The 16746-nt window shown below is 49.8% G+C and overlaps 1 protein-coding gene across 2 annotated transcripts in view; it reads right to left on the reverse strand.

Annotated features, from left to right (window-relative positions):
- The window catches only part of ACIN1 (apoptotic chromatin condensation inducer 1), a 1432530-nt gene that overhangs the window by 58720 nt on the left and 1357064 nt on the right, over nt 1-16746 (reverse strand). For both annotated transcript variants that reach the window (XM_078644895.1, XM_078644894.1), the window contains exons 17-18: nt 15029-15136; nt 14327-14657 (exon numbers count right to left, since the gene is read on the reverse strand). In XM_078644895.1, the coding sequence (XP_078501021.1) occupies nt 14327-14657; nt 15029-15136 (439 nt within the window). The remainder of the gene's footprint in view (nt 1-14326; nt 14658-15028; nt 15137-16746) is intronic.

Raw genomic sequence — 16746 nt, forward strand, 5'->3', positions numbered from 1 at the left:
GCTGGAGCCAGTGGCCCCAGCAGCACTCAAAGACAAATGGTCTGGGCCCCACACCATCATTGAGCAAAAGGGAGAGGTCACCTACCTGGTGGACCTTGGAACTCCCAGGAGCCCCCTCAGGGTGCTCCAAGTGAACAGGCTCAAGGCATATGTCGACAGGAAGGACATGAGCTTGCTCATGGCCACAGATGAGGGACAGGAGGAAGAGAGTGACCCTCTCCCAGACCTGCTCACTCAGAATCCTGATGATGGATCAGTAGATGGTGTTGTCTTTTGTGGCAGGCTCTCTGAACATCAGCAACAGGATTGTAGACAAGTTCTGCAATCCTTTAGACATATGTTCTCTCTGACACCCAGTCAAACTGATTGGTGTACCCATGAAGTGGACCCTGGAGACAGTCTGCCTGTCATGAGTAAAATCTACAGACAGCCTGATCATGTCAGAGACTGCATCAAGACAGAAGTGCAGAAAATGTTGGAGCTGGGAGTCATTGAGCCCTCAGATAGCCCTTGGGCTAGCCCAGTAGTTCTAGTGCCAAAGCCTCACACCCAGGGTGGTAAGAAAGAGATGAGGTTTTGCGTAGACTACAGAGGACTCAATGCAGTCACTAAGACTGATGCCCACCCAATACCAAGAGCAGATGAACTTATAGATAGATTGGCTTCTGCCAACAACTTAAGTACATTTGACCTGACAGCTGGGTATTGGCAAATCAGGTTAGCTGAGGAGGCCAAACCCAAGACACCATTTTCTACCCCTGGTGGGCATTATCAATTTGTGGTAATGCCCTTTGGTTTGAAAAATGCACCTGCCACCTTCCAAAGGCTGGTGAATCAAGTTCTCACTGGGTTGGATGACTTCTGTGCAGCATATCTTGATGATATAGCTGTCTTTAGTTCCACCTGGGAGGATCACCTGGTCCCCCTGAGGAAAGTGTTAGAGGCACTGCAAAAGGCAGGTCTCACTATCAAGGCCACTAAGTGCCAGATAGGGCAGACAAGGGTTGTGTACCTGGGCCACCTTGTAGGTGGAGGCCAGGTTCAACCCTTGGAGAGCAAGATACAGGCCATCAAGGACTGGGCTCCTCCAACCACCCAGACTCAGGTTCGAGCTTTCTTGGGCCTGACTGGTTACTATAGGACATTTGTCAAGAATTATGGGTCCATTGTGACTCCACTTAATGACCTGACAAGTAAAAAGATGCCAAAGAAAGTTCAGTGGACAGCAAGCTGTCAGAAAGCATTCAATGACCTAAAGCAGGCCATGTGCACAGCACCTATCCTAAAGAGTCCAGATTACTCCAAGACCTTCATTGTCCAAACAGATGCTTCTGAGTTGGGTGTGGGAGCTGTTCTATCTCAGCTGAATTTTGATGGTAACGACCAGCCCATTGCTTTTATTAGCAGAAGGCTGACCCCCAGAGAGAAAAATTGGTCAGCTATTGAGAGGGAGGCATTTGCTGTGGTGTGGGGCCTGAAAAAGTTGAGGTCATACTTGTTTGGCACTCACTTTAAGATTCAGACCGAACATAAGCCCCTCTTATGGCTAAATCAGATGAAGGGTGAAAACCCCAAACTACTTAGGTGGTCCATTTCCCTACAGGGGATGGATTTTACAGTGGAGCATAGACCTGGTACTGATCATGGAAATGCTGATGGGCTCTCCAGGTATTTCCACTTAGAGCAAGAAGACTCACCTGGTCAAGGTTAGCTTATTGTCCCAAAGTTTGGGGGGGGGGGGGTCATGTAGGAGAGTAGGGTCTGCAATCCTATGATCACCCAGATTTTTGCTTTTTGCTTCACTGGTTTACGACTTTCCCTGGCTGTGGGCCTGCTAATCAGACCCACAGCCTAGCTGTTCTCTCTACTCCAAATTGTACCCAGGTACTGAATTGGCACTGGGCCCTCTCCAAGTCCCTGTACCCAGGGCTGAGGTGCACCCAGAAGTCTCCCAGGGGCTGCAGCATGTATTATGCCACCCCTGAGTTGACTAACTAAATCAGACACAACTGGCTGCTTGACAGCTGGGGCAAAGTGGTGTAATCACCCTTTGCTTTAGATATAGTATTCCTATATCTAAACCTAAAATGGACACATATATTCCTATCAGTCACTCCTATGGCAGGCCTTAACAATCCTGAAGGCAGAGTGCATGGAATAATGTGAAATGGTGCTCTGGCATGAGCTGAGCCCGTTTGCAGCTTGCGGAACCAAGTCCTAATAGCTGTTCCATGATAACGCTATACCATATACTCTTAAGTGCATTATGTACCTTGCGGTCATATGCTAACTTTGGTATAACATTATCAAAACATGTCGAGTAAGGTGTCATACGAATTGGAATACTAACCCCTCGCCAATTCTGGCGACTGGGTTAGCATTCCACCCTTCTAGAGGGACACGACATGTTGGTAACCTGTAACCCCGGTTAAAGTCAGACATAGCCTCAGCTCCACAAGATGGATGCTGCCACCGAGACACAAGTCTGCCCGCCTGCTGCTGGGAGTCCTCCCAGCACAGGAGGCAAGGACAAAGGGTTTCCTGCCAGGGGCGGTGCCAGCACCGTCCCAGACAGAATTTTGTGTATCCTAGGTAGGCAGGGCTTTAGAGGAAGGTGACTGCAAGTGGCACCCCGGTGCTCACTGTGCATAGGCCGGCTTGAACCAGTTCCAGGGGCACTCCAGCCCCTGATCTGGGGAAAGCCCGCCAAAGGAGAGGGGTGTAACCACCCCCCTCCTAGTCCCACCCATAGGGCAGGACTTAGTCGCGTGCCAGCCCCTTTTTGCAGGATAAAGGTAGGAACTGGCCCCCTTCCAAATCAGATCAATCTTTGAATCCTGAACCGACTTTCTACGAGAGGAACTCAAGACTCTTCCTAAGATTTCTCCCTTGTGACTAAGGAGTAGTCACCCTGCAGCAGCAGGCACCAACCAAGCATCGCGGTCTGCTGTAAGTCTCTCCTCCGGATCAAGACTGCCCAGCACGACGAGAACCGGCTTCCCTGGCACCTCTGACCTCAACCTGCATCATCAGCCCAGCTGTGATCCGTGGGTGTGACGAGACCTCGAGGGACCGGCCATCTTTGAAGACTGCACGACGCTTGTCCAGCACGACCACCGAGTGACCCTCGACTGAGTGCTTTGGGGTAAGAGATGCCCCGACCCTGAGCAGCTCCAGCACCGAAGTTCAGCCCCCCTGCATCCACGAGATCTGCGTGGGGCCCTTCTGCTCTTTGCTGCCCACCGCGTTGTCGAGGTCACTTGCCCGTTGGCTAGTGGCACTTTTTACGACGCTCCACGACGACGAACACTGCTGGTCTGGTTGCTCCAGACTAGCCCTTGCTCCCCTCCAACAGAGGAGCACCCTGGACCCTCCTGGTCCACCCCAGACGCCATTTTAGGTCCACCGCGTGGACCTTGCATTTGCCAAGACTGTTGCCCCAATCCTGGGTCCAGCGACGTCAGAAGCAGATACCTTCGTGGGACAGCTCGCACCTCCATCCTGGTCGCCGACAACGCCTCCTGGTCCGAGAGACTGCAGAGCCCAGCAGCGCCCACTCACCTGGTCGAGGTGACTTCGTCCGGTGCCATCCTGGTGCCCACCTAAATCACTGGCTAGTGATTCAGAACTTGGTCCCCTCTGCTTACAGGTCTTCTTCCCTGAGCCAGGCTTGGATCACCACAAACTTCTTCACTGGCCGCCTGCCAGCAACTTCTTTCTTCAGGCTCCTGGTTCTTCAACGAGGGTTTCCGACGCAACTTGAACCCTATGCAGCCGCAGCCCCTGGGCTAGGTAAACTGAGTACTCCGGTGCTCCAGCATAGTCCAACACCCTAAGTGTTCGGATCCACTCTTGTTTTCGACCCACCTAGTCGGGTTCGCCCGAGAACAGTAACTTTGTGATTGCTAGTATCCATAGACTTGTTCCCGCATTACGCGTGAGAGTTTCCACTCTGCACACGGCGTCCCTAGGCCTCCTGCTTCTAATCCAAGGGTTCAGCATTGTAGGCCTAGCGTTTCTACAGTCTAGAAAAGTATTACTTACCTGCTAGCAACTTCGCATTCCACTTCTTGTGTATATGGTTTTTCGTGCCCCTCGGGCATTTGTGTAAATTGTGCGACTTAAAGTATTTTCTTAAGAGTTTTGTTATGCGCTTAGCTCCCTGGCTCATAAAGAGTTCAGGGTAGTCCTGTTATAAATAAATATCTGTTTATTTTCATAACAACTTGTGTGGTGTCCTTTCACTTGGTGTTCAAGGGGTAACGTGATGGTAAAACAGCTGGCTTAACACGCCCTCTAGAGTCCTAGCCTTAGACTGCTCGTATCCATGCTACTAGGATAGCTGGTCTATAAGGTTGACTTACAACCAATCATCAATAAGGGTTGTTTGGACTGATACAAAGTGCTCACTAGAATAGTGAACATTATATATCAGGCCAACTTCTCACACTTAGTTCTATTTATATAGTATAGCAGAGCTCTTTTTACATCTAGAGTATACAAGGCCCTTTCAGCTACTGTCTGTGGGTTCTGAAAGAACACTGGCAGTTCTATAGTTTGATTTATATGGAAATGGGATACCACCTTTGGCATGAATTTAGGGTTTGTTCTGAGAACTACTCTATTTGCATGTACTTGAATGAATGGCTCTTGAATAGTTAGGGCTTGCAGCTCGCTAACTCTTCAAAGCGAAGTAATGGCAATAAGGAAAGCCACTTTCCAAGTAAGAAACTGTATTTCGCATGAGTGTAGTGGTTCAAAAGGTGGACCCATAAGTCTGGTTAAAACAACGTTTAGATTCCAGGCTGGTGAAGGTGGGTGTCTTGGAGGAATGACGCGTTTAAGTCCTTCCATAAACGCTTTAATTGCTGGCCCCCTAAATAGTGAAAGATGTTGCCTGTTTTGCAGATATGCTGCTAACGCAGCTAAATGTATCCTGATGGATGAATAGGCTAAGTTGCAACGTTGTTGGTGCAAGAGATAGCAAATAATGTTTTGAGTGGAAGCATCAAGTGGGTTAACGTCATTGTTATTACAGTAAATGACGAAACGTTTCCACTTTGATGCATAACATGCTCTGGTAGTGGGTTTTCTTGCCTCTTTGATAATATTCATGCAGTCTGGAGGCAAGTTGAGGTATCCAAACTCTAGGATTTCAGGAGCCAGATCGCTAGGTTCAGCTGTTGCGGGTCTGGGTGTTGGATTTCGCCATGGTTCTGAGTTAGAAGACTGGGTGTGAGTCGCAGTCTTTGACAAGGCACCACTGACAGTTCTAGGAACGTTGTGTACCATGGTTGCCTCGCCCATGTGGGAGCAACCAGGATTAGTGTCAAGGAATGTTGGCGCATTTTGCGTGCCACTAGCGGTATTAATGGAGCTGGGGGAAAAGCGTACGCAAATTTGCCTGACCAGTTCATCCATATCGCATTCCCCTGCGATTGCGGATGTGGGAACCTGGTGGCAAAGTACTGGCATTTTGCGGTTTCGCTTGTGGCAAAAAAGTCTATTTCTGGGTGTCCCCACTTCCGGAAGAATGGTTGGAGCACTTTGGGGTGAATTTCCCATTCCTGTATCTGTTGGCTGTGCCTGCTGAGCAGGTCGACTACCTGATTGTCCTTGCCTGGGAGGTGTTCTGCCATGAGAAACATGTTCCTCTGAATGGCCCATTTCCACATTGCTTGAGCTAGGTGCGATAGCTGTGGTGAGTGTGTCCCTCCTTGTTTTTTAATGTAATACATAGCTGTCATGTTGTCCGTCCGGATCAACACAGCCTTGTTGCATAAATGTGTTTTGAAAGCTTTCAGGGCTAGAAAGACTGCCATCAACTCCAGAAGGTTGATGTGCATCTTTTTTTGTTGTACAGTCCAGAGTCCCTGTGTAGTGTAGGACATGGGCTCCCCATCCCATGAGGGATGCGTCCGCGGTTAACATCACTTGTGGGACAGGCTCTTGGAACAGTCGTCCCTTGCAAAGGTTTTGTGGATTCCACCAATGCAGAGAGTTGTATGCCCGACTGGTCACCAACACTAGGTCCTTTAATTGCCCGTGAGCCTGGTTCCACTGCCTTGCTAGGCATTCTTGGAGCGGACGCATATGTAGTCTGACATGAGGGACTATGAATATGCACGAGGCCATCATGCCTATTAGCTGCATAAACACTCGAGCTGGTAGTGAGTGTTGGGGTCTGAATTTTTGTATCAACGTTTGCATTCCCTTGATTCATACTGTGTTGGGATATGCTTTTGCTGCCAGTGTATCTATTGTTGCTCCCAGGTATTGTTGGAGATTGGAGGGTTGTAGATGTGATTTTGGGTAGTTTAGTGAGAATCCTAAACTGTGCAGGAGATGTATGGTCTTTGACATGTGGTTGGCACATTTCTGGGCTGTTGGCGCGTGTATTAGCCAATCGTCCAGATAGGGGTACACATGGATGTGTTGCCGTCTGAGATGTGCTGCCACTGTAGCTAGACATTTGGTGAACACTCTTGGAGCTGTTGTGACACCAAATGGTAGGACTTTGAACTGGTAGTGTTGTCCCTGAATGGTGAACCTTAAATACTTTGTGAGCAGGGTATATTGGTATATGAAAGTATGCGTCCTTGAGGTCGAAGGTTGCTAAGAAGTCTCCCTGGCGAAGCAGTGGTAAGACTTGTTGGAGAGTGAGCATGTGGAAATGCTCTGACAGAATGTACAGGTTGAGGGGCCTGAGGTCCAATATTGGCCTGAGAGACCTGTCCTTTTTTGGAATAAGGAAGTATAGAGAGTATACTCCTGTTCCCTGATGTTGTAGTGGGACTGGTTCTATGGCCCCCTTTTGCAGCATACTGATGACCTCTTGCTGTAGTCGCGTTGGACGGTGCACGGGTGGTATGTTGGGTGGAGGTGAAGTGAGTTCGAGGCAATAGCCATGTTGGATAATTTGCCTGACCCACTTGTCTGTTGTGATATTTAACCAGACTGGCAGAAACTGTTGTATTCTTCCCCCGACTGGTGTTATGTGGTCTGGGGGGTAGTGGTAAGAAGTCACTGCTTGGTGTTAGTGGAGGATCTATTTGCATTGCCTCCACGACCTCTTCCCTTGGTGTTGTTCCCTCTGTATCCACCCCTGTTGGTGGTTTTGTTGTATGTGGATTGTGTGTTACTTTTGTAGTTGGAGGTTTGCTGTGATGTATTATTACGCGCTCCTCCTCTATAATTGGAGCGACAAAAGGAGCCCCCGGTGTTGTTGGGACTGGAGAGCTCCCATAGACTTCGCAGTTTCAGCATCTTTTTTCATCTTGTCCAGAATTGAGTCAACTGCTGGACCAAACAAAAAGTCTGGGTTGATGGGCTGATTAAGGATTGTGGATTGGACTTCATTTTTAAAGCCCGATATGCGAAGCCATGCGTGGCGCCGGAGCAGCACGCTTGTATTGATGGATCTGGCAGCTGTGTCTGCCGCGTCAAGGGCACGTTTAATTGAGGCATTGGTGATGAGCTTTCCTTCTTGTATGAGTTCATCTGCCTGCTGTTTTTAAGGATCAGGTAAGTGTTGGAGAATGTCTTCCAAGCTGTCGTAGTGCGCTCTGTCATACCTGGCTAGCAAGGCCTGTGTGTTGGCTATTCTCCACGAGTTTGCTGCTTGAGCTGCTACTCTCTTGCCTGATGCCTCAAAGATTTTTGAATCCTTGTCTGGAGGAACAGCCTCTCCAGTAGTCTGGGAATTGGCACGCTTACGTGCGTTGGATACCACTATGGAGTTATGGGGTAGCTGCCCCTTGATATATGTAGGGTCTATAGGAGCAGCCCTATACTTTTTTCAACTCTAGGGTTTATGACCCGTGCTCTAGTGTCCTTAAAAATGTCACTTGCGTGTTTTAATACGCCTTTTAGCATTGGGAGTGTTTTAACATGTCTCTCAGATGTTAATGTATCGAAGAGGAAGTCTTCCTCAATAGCATCAGAGTGCATATCTACATTATGGTAGGTTGCTGCTCTTTCCAGTAGTGAATTAAAGGCTACTGTGTCTTCTGTGGGAGAAGGATTAGTGGGGTATACTATAGGGTCTGTAATGGGCAGAATCCCCTCAGTGTCTGGTTCCCCTCCCCCACCCCATGACTGTGAGTGAGGGTCTGCAAGTGGGTTTTGTGGATAACCAAACCCTACATCTGCGTCCTGATCTTCGTCTGGGTTGTAGTCAGAGCGTGCAGGTGAGGCAGGGGCATATGGGGTATGAGGCATAGCTGGACTGATAGGTTCAAAGAATATAGGAGAGGTAGCACAGTCTCTCTTCTTCTTTAGGGGAATTGTAGAAAAGTCTTCAGTTGGCAGAGGTCTTTTCTTTTTGGTGTACACAGTCACTTTACCAGTGTTTGGGTCAATGTACAGTTTTGACTGGTCTTCTGTGGAGGGATCTGGATGAATAAGTTCCTCTTCCACAGTCCTTGGTTTTGGTGCTGTAGCCTTTGGTTTGTCCTTTTTCGGGTCGACGCCTTTTGCTGTTTCGACCGCTTTTGGTGGTTGGACTGGTTTATGATGTTTTTCGACAGGTTTTGTCGGTTCAACGTCTTTGGCTGGCTTCACCACCTTTTTCGGACCAAGCTGTTTTGTCGGGTCGATGCCCTTTTTCGGCTCGATGCGCTTTGGCTCGACCGATTTACTTTGGTACACCGGTTTCGGCTCGACGGTAGTCTTGGGCGCAGGCCTCGTGCTTTTGTCGACCGGTTTTTAGGTCTCGCCTGTCAATGCGCATGCGCATCGAGCTTGCGAGACTATTGGGGCTTAAACAGTCTTTAACCAACTTGCAAGGAATCGTGGCGATTCCTTGCAGTGCCCGTGAAATTGAAGCTTAATGCGCATGCGCTTAAAAGCGCGTGCACATGCCCCCAGCCGCCTGCCTGCCCCTGCTGCTTTCACACCCTCTCGCCGTCTGTTCCCCCTGCTGCGTCATCAAAGGCTTTCACGGCGGCCGGCCATGCTTTCAGTTTCACTGCCGGCCGGCCGTGTAAAGTGCACTTCAAAGGCCGCTCTCCCTGCTCCGCCCCCTGTAAGTGCTCTTGTTTTACTCGTTTACTTGTTTTTCGAACATTTCTTCCACCCGTCTTCCTTCTCTGTAATCCATCCCGCCCCCTCCAGCTACACGTTCTTTGTTTCCCAGCCTCTTGTTTAACTTATCCCATCCCCTTACTGTTTCTTCTACCCTGTCCCTGTTTCTCCTGCCACCTCCTATACGTGCCCCCATCCCCCTTCCCCACTACAGAGCGCCCAAAGCAAAGAACCATTTGCCACCCCCTCCCTGCTGCTGCTCTTCCCAGCGCGTGCACTACACCCCCTTCTCCCAACGCTCTCAGCTCCTTGGCGCAGGTCACAGCTGAGCACACAAGCAACAGACCCTCTGTATTGTCCGTTTGATGCTGGCCTCTGGCTTTCTGTCTCACTTGTTATGTTTCATTGCCTGCTTACTCCTGTTTATTTAATCTTTTAAACTATCTACACTTCTAAACTCCTGCTACATTAACGTTTTAAATTACAAATTAAAGCGTGCGCTCTGCCTCAGGCATCTGAGCCGTCCCTACGCTCCCCACCCACCCCCATCCTTCACACCCCCTGCTTCACAGCCATCTGTTCCTCTCTCCCCGCACACAGCCTCTCCGACTTCCCCTCTCTGCTGCCAGCCTTAGGGCCGCCTCTGGGTTCCCATCCTCGGCTCTGCTGGCATCTCGTCTCCTCTCGCTCCCACCGCTCCTTTCCCCCACTCCTTGTTACTTCTGAATTCCCCGATATTACTGCAGCATAAAGGAGGTGTCTGTCACACACAACCATGAAGGGGCTCACTCATTTTTCACTTGTTTAACTTATCCCATCCCCTTACTGTTTCTTCTACCCTGTCCCTGTTTTTCCTGCCACCTCCTATACGTGCCCCATCCCCCTTCCCCACTACAGAGCGCCCAAAGCAAAGAACCATTTGCCACCCCCTCCCTGCTGCTGCTCTTCCCAGCGCGTGCACTACACCCCCTTCTCCCAACGCTCTCAGCTCCTTGGCGCAGGTCACGGCTGAGCACACAAGCAACAGACCCTCTGTATTGTCCGTTTGATGCTGGCCTCTGGCTTTCCGTCTCACTTGTTATGTTTCATTGCCTGCTTACTCCTGTTTATTTAATCTTTTAAACTATCTACACTTCTAAACTCCTGCTACATTAACGTTTTAAATTACAAATTAAAGCTTCCCCGTGCGTTTTAACCTCTATAGAATCAGAAAGATTTGCCTGCCTGTTTCTTTTATGTTTTCACCTACCTCTCTGTTTATTAAATATCCTCCTTCCCCACATGGTTTCGCAGGTTTGCTGTTAATATAGTTTTACATCATAAATATTTGCTTTCCCGTCCTGGTTCATTTGTGTCCTCCGGCATAAAACCTTTGTCTGCATGTTTCTCTTTAATTTCCACTGCAGCCAGGTAATTTCTCATGTTTCCTGTTGATTTAAACTTTTACATTATAAACATTGTATTTCCGGTTACATGTCCTCCTCCTCACAATACCAAAGCAGTGCCTGCATCTTTTCTTAACTTTGAAGCCTTTGCTGCATCTTTTGTTATTGTTTTTACTACTCTCTGGGCTCTTCAACCACCAATCTGCGCCTCTTCTGTTTATCACGTCATTTGTGCCCTACATATTCATTAAAGATGGACATACCTGCTATGTCGTACGCCCGTTTACTACTAAACATAACACATTATAAATCACAGCCCTTGCCGCCCGGTTTCCACTCCATCCATCCCTCCCCCCACTCCATCATCCCCCCTACTCCATCCATCCATCCATCCCCCCACTCCATCCATCCATCCATCCATCCATCCATCCATCCATCCATCCATCCATCCATCCCACTCCATCCATCCATCCATCCATCCCACTCCATCCATCCCACTCCATCCATCCCACTCCATCCATCCATCCATCCATCCCACTCCATCCATCAATCCCCCACTCCATCCATCCCCCATCCATCCCCCCACTCCATCCATCCATCCATTCCCCACTCCATCCATCCATCCATCCCACTTCATCCATCCATCCATCCCACTCCATCCCCCACTCCATCCATCCATCCCCCACTCCATCCATCCATCCCCCACTCCATCCATCCATCCATCCCCCACTCCATCCATCCATCCATCCCCCACTCCATCCATCCATCCCCCACTCCATCCATCCATCCCCCCACTCCATCCATCCATCCCCCACTCCATCCATCCATCCCCCCCACTCCATCCATCCATCCCCCCACTCCATCCATCCATCCATCCCACTCCATCCATCCATCCCACTCCATCCATCCATCCCCCACTCCATCCATCCATCCCCCACTCCATCCATCCATCCATCCCCCCACGCAACGCCACTCACACACGCAACGCATCCACGCAACCCCACTCATCCACGCAACGCCACTCATCCACGCAACGCCACTCATCCACGCAACGCCACTCATCCACGCAACGCCACTCATCCACGCAACGCCACTCATCCACGCAACGCCACTCATCCACGCAACGCCACTCATCCACGCAACGCCACTCATCCACGCAACGCCACTCATCCACGCAACGCCACTCATCCACGCAACGCCACTCATCCACGCAACGCCACTCATCCACGCAACGCCACTCATCCACGCAACGCCACTCATCCATTTGCAAAACGAAAAACGTCAAACTCTTCTATTGCGAGACCTATTGCATTTTCAATGCTTGTTTCCCCTTGTCGATACCCGAGGCTGGTTTGCTGGATTCGACGTGCTTCTTGGGGATCGAGTCGACGTGCTTTTGTGTCGATTCGACGTGTTTCGGCCTCGAGGTTGACTCGACGGCTTTCGACTTCGACTCGACAGCTTTGGTCTTCGATGTCAACTCGATGGTCTTTGGCTTCGAAGGTTGTATTGGTACTGTGGCCTTCGGGTCGACGCCCTTCGGCTTAGTCACCTTCGGTTCGACGTAATTCGGTCCGAAAACAGTATTGTCGACAAGTTTCGGTTTCGATTGAACCGGTGTTGTATTTCGTGTCTCAGAGGGCTCTTTTTGTGTGTTCTTAGCCGGGAGGTATGGCGGGGCTGTAGAACGAGTTTGTTGATCTCGGCTAAGGCCTGCTGGCGATGCCTCGACCTGAGTCTCTGATATGGGTGTAGTGTCTATATGGGGCGGTGTACTCACGGTGCGCCCCTCGTCGTCATCGGAGTCGTCTTCGACCGCTACGATGTCTTGATCATATTCCTCACGATCGACGATTAGTTCTCTTTCCTCGAGGTAATATTCGGAGTCGTGCTCCGAGTATTGTTGATCGTCTTGATCTGAGTCCTCGGCGCTTGCTAGATCACCGTCATCGTCGAAGATGTTCTCAGGTGCTGGCGCCGACCTTTGCATTTCTTGCCTTGCCGCCCGTCGATTCCGGATAGTTTTTTTCGATCGGAACTGGGCACAGGCTAGGCAACTATCTTCATTGTGGGTTGGAGATAGGCATTTGTTGTACACTGGATGCTTGTCTGTGTGCGGGAACTTCGAGTTGCACTGCGGGCAGTACTTGAATGGACTTCGTTCCATCGACGGTCGGTCCACTTGTTGTCGAGAAGGCCTCACGGCCCGATTCGACGACTGTAGTGCAACGAAAGTTTTAAAAGTGCATCGGTACCGAGCGCTGAACAATACCGACGGATCCGAAGGCCTTTTGAAAAGTTTTTCTTGATTCCGAACTTGGAGAGTTGGAAAGTACATCCGAACCCAATGGCGGAGAAAAACAATCTGGGGATGGAGAGGATGCCCATGCGCACTGTAGTCCGAGGGAGGAGCCACCTATCTCGTGATACTTCGAAGACTCTTCCAGGACAACAATGTGCAATCATCCGAACCCAACACTAGGCGGCGATCTATGCACAGATATGAATTCAGCAGCCCACATGCCTCGAACACATATTTACTTAAATAGCTGCCTTGTCACATTGCCCCCCTGAGGGGTCCCATCAGAATACTGATGGGACCCCAGAAGTATATAATTTCAACTGGATTCCTTCCCCTTTTGCAGCATGCACACGAAGAGAAAACGTTCTTCCATGCTGTTGTATTCTTTTTAAATGAGCACCTGGGGAAGTCCTACTCTCCGTGCCGTATTCTGCTGTGCGCTCCTGCAGCGGTGCTGGGCGCTGTGAAAGTGTAAGGTGTGCGCACCTTGCAGGGAACATAGGTCACAGCCTACTTGGCATTCTCTAGGCCTATGCTTCGGTGCCGGAGGTTCGGTTGGTGCAGACTGGTGCTTCAGTGCTGGGGTAGTGCCAGAGCAGTTACTATGCTGTGACCTTGCTGCTCGATGGGGATCGAGAACGTTCTCACCCCTTTTCGGGTTCAAGGCATACTCACAGTATTAGCCTTAGCCCAAGGGTTGTGGTGTGGCGGAGTCGAGTGCAAGATATTCTATAAACGGGGTCGAAAGTACTCACAGCAGGTAGCGTCACCTTGGTCCTCGACCCAGATACAAGGATCAGCCTCAGCAGCGTATGCCCCTCTTCATGCACTGGAGCGTGTTCTTCCCCAGAGGATGAATGTGGGCTGGTGTTGACCACCCCAACTCTTACTAGAGCTATTGCTTCGATTTCCATGTCGCATGGAAAATCCGCTTTAGTCGCCAGTTTCATGGTGTGTGCTAGGCATCGATCCCTATAGATCCGAAGTGTCCTTTTGTTTTTGAACAATGCTTATGCCGTGGCCTCGTCCCCTTTGTACCCTGGAGATAGGCACAAATTACACTTCCTGTGTGTCAGAGTATGCGTATTGGTCCTGCACAAAACCTCATTTCGAAACCTACTCAAGATGGCAAAAGTGCGAAGAATGTGATACACTGCAAGCATGACAGGACCAGTCCAGGATACTGGACACTAACCAGTGATTGCCAAGGACACCATAATTGTTTCACAAAGGGCAATACCGCTCTATTCAGAAAAAAACTGAGCTGCACCTTTAAACCTCCTCATAGCAGAGTGCACAGCGCGGGCAGTTCATTCTCCACTATGGTGCTACACACCCCAAAACATGGCCTTGGTCCTCATTTCCACATTTGTAACTTCGCTCTAAGCTTCAACTTATACTACAACTCCTCAACATCTGTTGTTCAGCACTGCAGAGCATTTTTGTTTTAATACACAGATCATTAGGCCTTTTTCCTTTTTACTGGATGCTAATAGAGGTCATACAGATTAAAAAATTCATGCATATCGCACATTCATTTGGAACATTTCGTTAGCCAACAGCTAATACCAACAAACCACTCAAGCTAGAGTGGCAGGCATGAAGGTCAACTCACCTTTTTCTTTCTTCTCGCTCTTCTTCTCCTTGGACTTGGCGCGTTCCTTTCGACGACGGTCACGGGAGCGAGACCTTGAGCGAGGGGGTGCCTCTCTGACTTTGTCACGGTCCCACTCCCGTTCAGCCCTGGTGCGCTCACGCCTTTCCATCTCTCGCTCCCTCTCAGCCCACTGCTCACGTGCAGACCGCTCTGGCTCTCGATAATCCACACGGTGCATAAGTGCTGGTGGCGGTAACATCCGAGGGTGAGCCTGAGGTTTTGGTTTCGGAGGCTCTTCCACTTTTGGGGGCTGAGGACGGTCTACCAAAAGGCCCCTGTGATAGTCCAGCTGGGTAACCCAAAGAGGCATGGAAAAAAGTCACACTCAGTCATAAGAAACTGTGGTCAGTCAAGAAGTGTAAGACAAATACAAACGGAAGTGGAGCCAGAGGGTGAAGGAGAAGTGATAGTGTGACAAAGCGCATAAGAGGGTGAGCAACTAACCTAATTAACGAGTTAAGAGGAATGTGACTATGGGGGGTAAAGAGTTCAAGTATAGAGCCAATAAGGAAGAGTAGTTGCCCAAGTTGTAAAGGTTAAAAGGAAGCAAGCACAGTTTGGTAGTCTAGTTTTTCAGGCAGATGAACATTTTAAGTGACATCTTAAAAGATATGAGAAAAGAAACTAATTATATTTGAGAAACACTTCTCATTCGCATACCTCACTCTGCTCTGCATAGTCCGCATAAAGGAATTTTGGGTTGGATTGCGGCCACTTCACTCCATGAAGAGAGTTTCTTGTTGCTATAGCTTCCTCCAACGTTGAGTACTGGTTGGTGGAAAAAAGGATGGTAATTAAAGAAGAACAAGAAAGCATCTTGAACACAACTCCATAGAGATATGCCTAGGCAGCTTTCTGATCACAGTATCTGGAACAGCAAACATACAGGATAGGAAGGTCTATGTAGTGGGTGTGTATGTCTGCTCAACACCGGAAAGGGAAAGTCCTGAAGCACAGGATTCCACTTGATACTGGGGGCACATGTATGGAAGAAATGTTTTACTTATCTGTAACTCCAGTTCTCCAGTGTTGGTATATTTTATAGATTCAGATACTTTAATAATTCCCCGTTGGGCTGGAAATACTAAAAATGTTAAATGGCAAAAGCATAGTATAGGCTGAGTAGCACATTCATCTCATTTAATGCAATCCAAGCTTCCGCCAATGAGGTGGATGTGCTGAGCGCTGTACTCCCAACTAGAGGCTACCAAGGATCTGATTTCAGAGCACAAGTGAAGAATACACATAATAGTTAGTAAGCCTCTGACCATGAGAGAAGAACTACATGTGAATCTATGAAAGATACCAATACTACGCCATCCTAACATGGAACACTGCGGCAAGCACACGTATAAAATAATCTACCCACCCGCGCTCACAAAAAAAGCCGCTTAACGCTTTAAACACAACTTCCTGAGGTCCCACCCTGAAACACCCTTTGCCGACACCTACTTCTCTCCGGTAAATGGGTCCTTGAACACTGATATCATCTTCCACACCGCTCGCAGAGCTCAATGGAAAAAAGCGTTCAACCTACTCAACGTCTCCACCACCGTGAAATCCGCTCATGGACTAACTCTCTCCATCGCACCATCCAAACTCTTCCCAGGCAGCACAGCCATTACTATCTACAATAACAGGGTTATTCTAATTCAATCCACAGACAGAAACCTGGAACTACTTGACAACCTGTTCCCCACTTTCAAAGAGCACCTCCCCAATGGTTGGCCCTCCACACATACCCCAATTCAACTGAACCAGAACTCATCACCTCCAACTAACACCGCAGAACGACCCACCGCCTCTGACCCTCACAACCCGACTCTATGCCATCCCAAATGCCCCCTCAATATCACCACCCCCCCACTCCCTACACTCCTGCCGCACCTAGCTCCCCCTCCAACGGTGCCCACTCTCCCCCCACTCCCCGCTCCCCCCCTCCGGGCCCCCACTCCTCCCTCAATACCTCCCCCCCACTCTCTGCACTCATACAACTCCTGACATACACCCCTCCCTCATCACCTCCCCCCCCACTCCATGCACTCCCGCCACTCCTAGCCTCCACTCGTCCCTCAATATCACCACCCCCCCACTCCCTACACTCCTGCCGCACCTAGCTCCCCCTCCAACGGTGCCCACTCTCCCCCCACTCCCTGCTCCCCCCCTCCGGGCCCCCACTCCTCCCTCAATACCTCCCTCCCCACTCTCTGCACTCCATGCACTCCCGCCACTCCTAGCCTTCACTCCTCCCCCAACAGCACCCCCCCCCCTGTGGCACTCAACGCACTCCAGATTAACACCCAACACTCAACACTTCCCCTCCCACCCCATGCACCCCCTCACCCCCTTCACTCCTAGCCTCCACTCGTCCCTCAACA

Source organism: Lissotriton helveticus, chromosome 5_1 (assembly GCF_964261635.1).
Source record: "Lissotriton helveticus chromosome 5_1, aLisHel1.1, whole genome shotgun sequence".
In the NCBI taxonomy this organism is placed as follows: domain Eukaryota; kingdom Metazoa; phylum Chordata; class Amphibia; order Caudata; family Salamandridae; genus Lissotriton; species Lissotriton helveticus.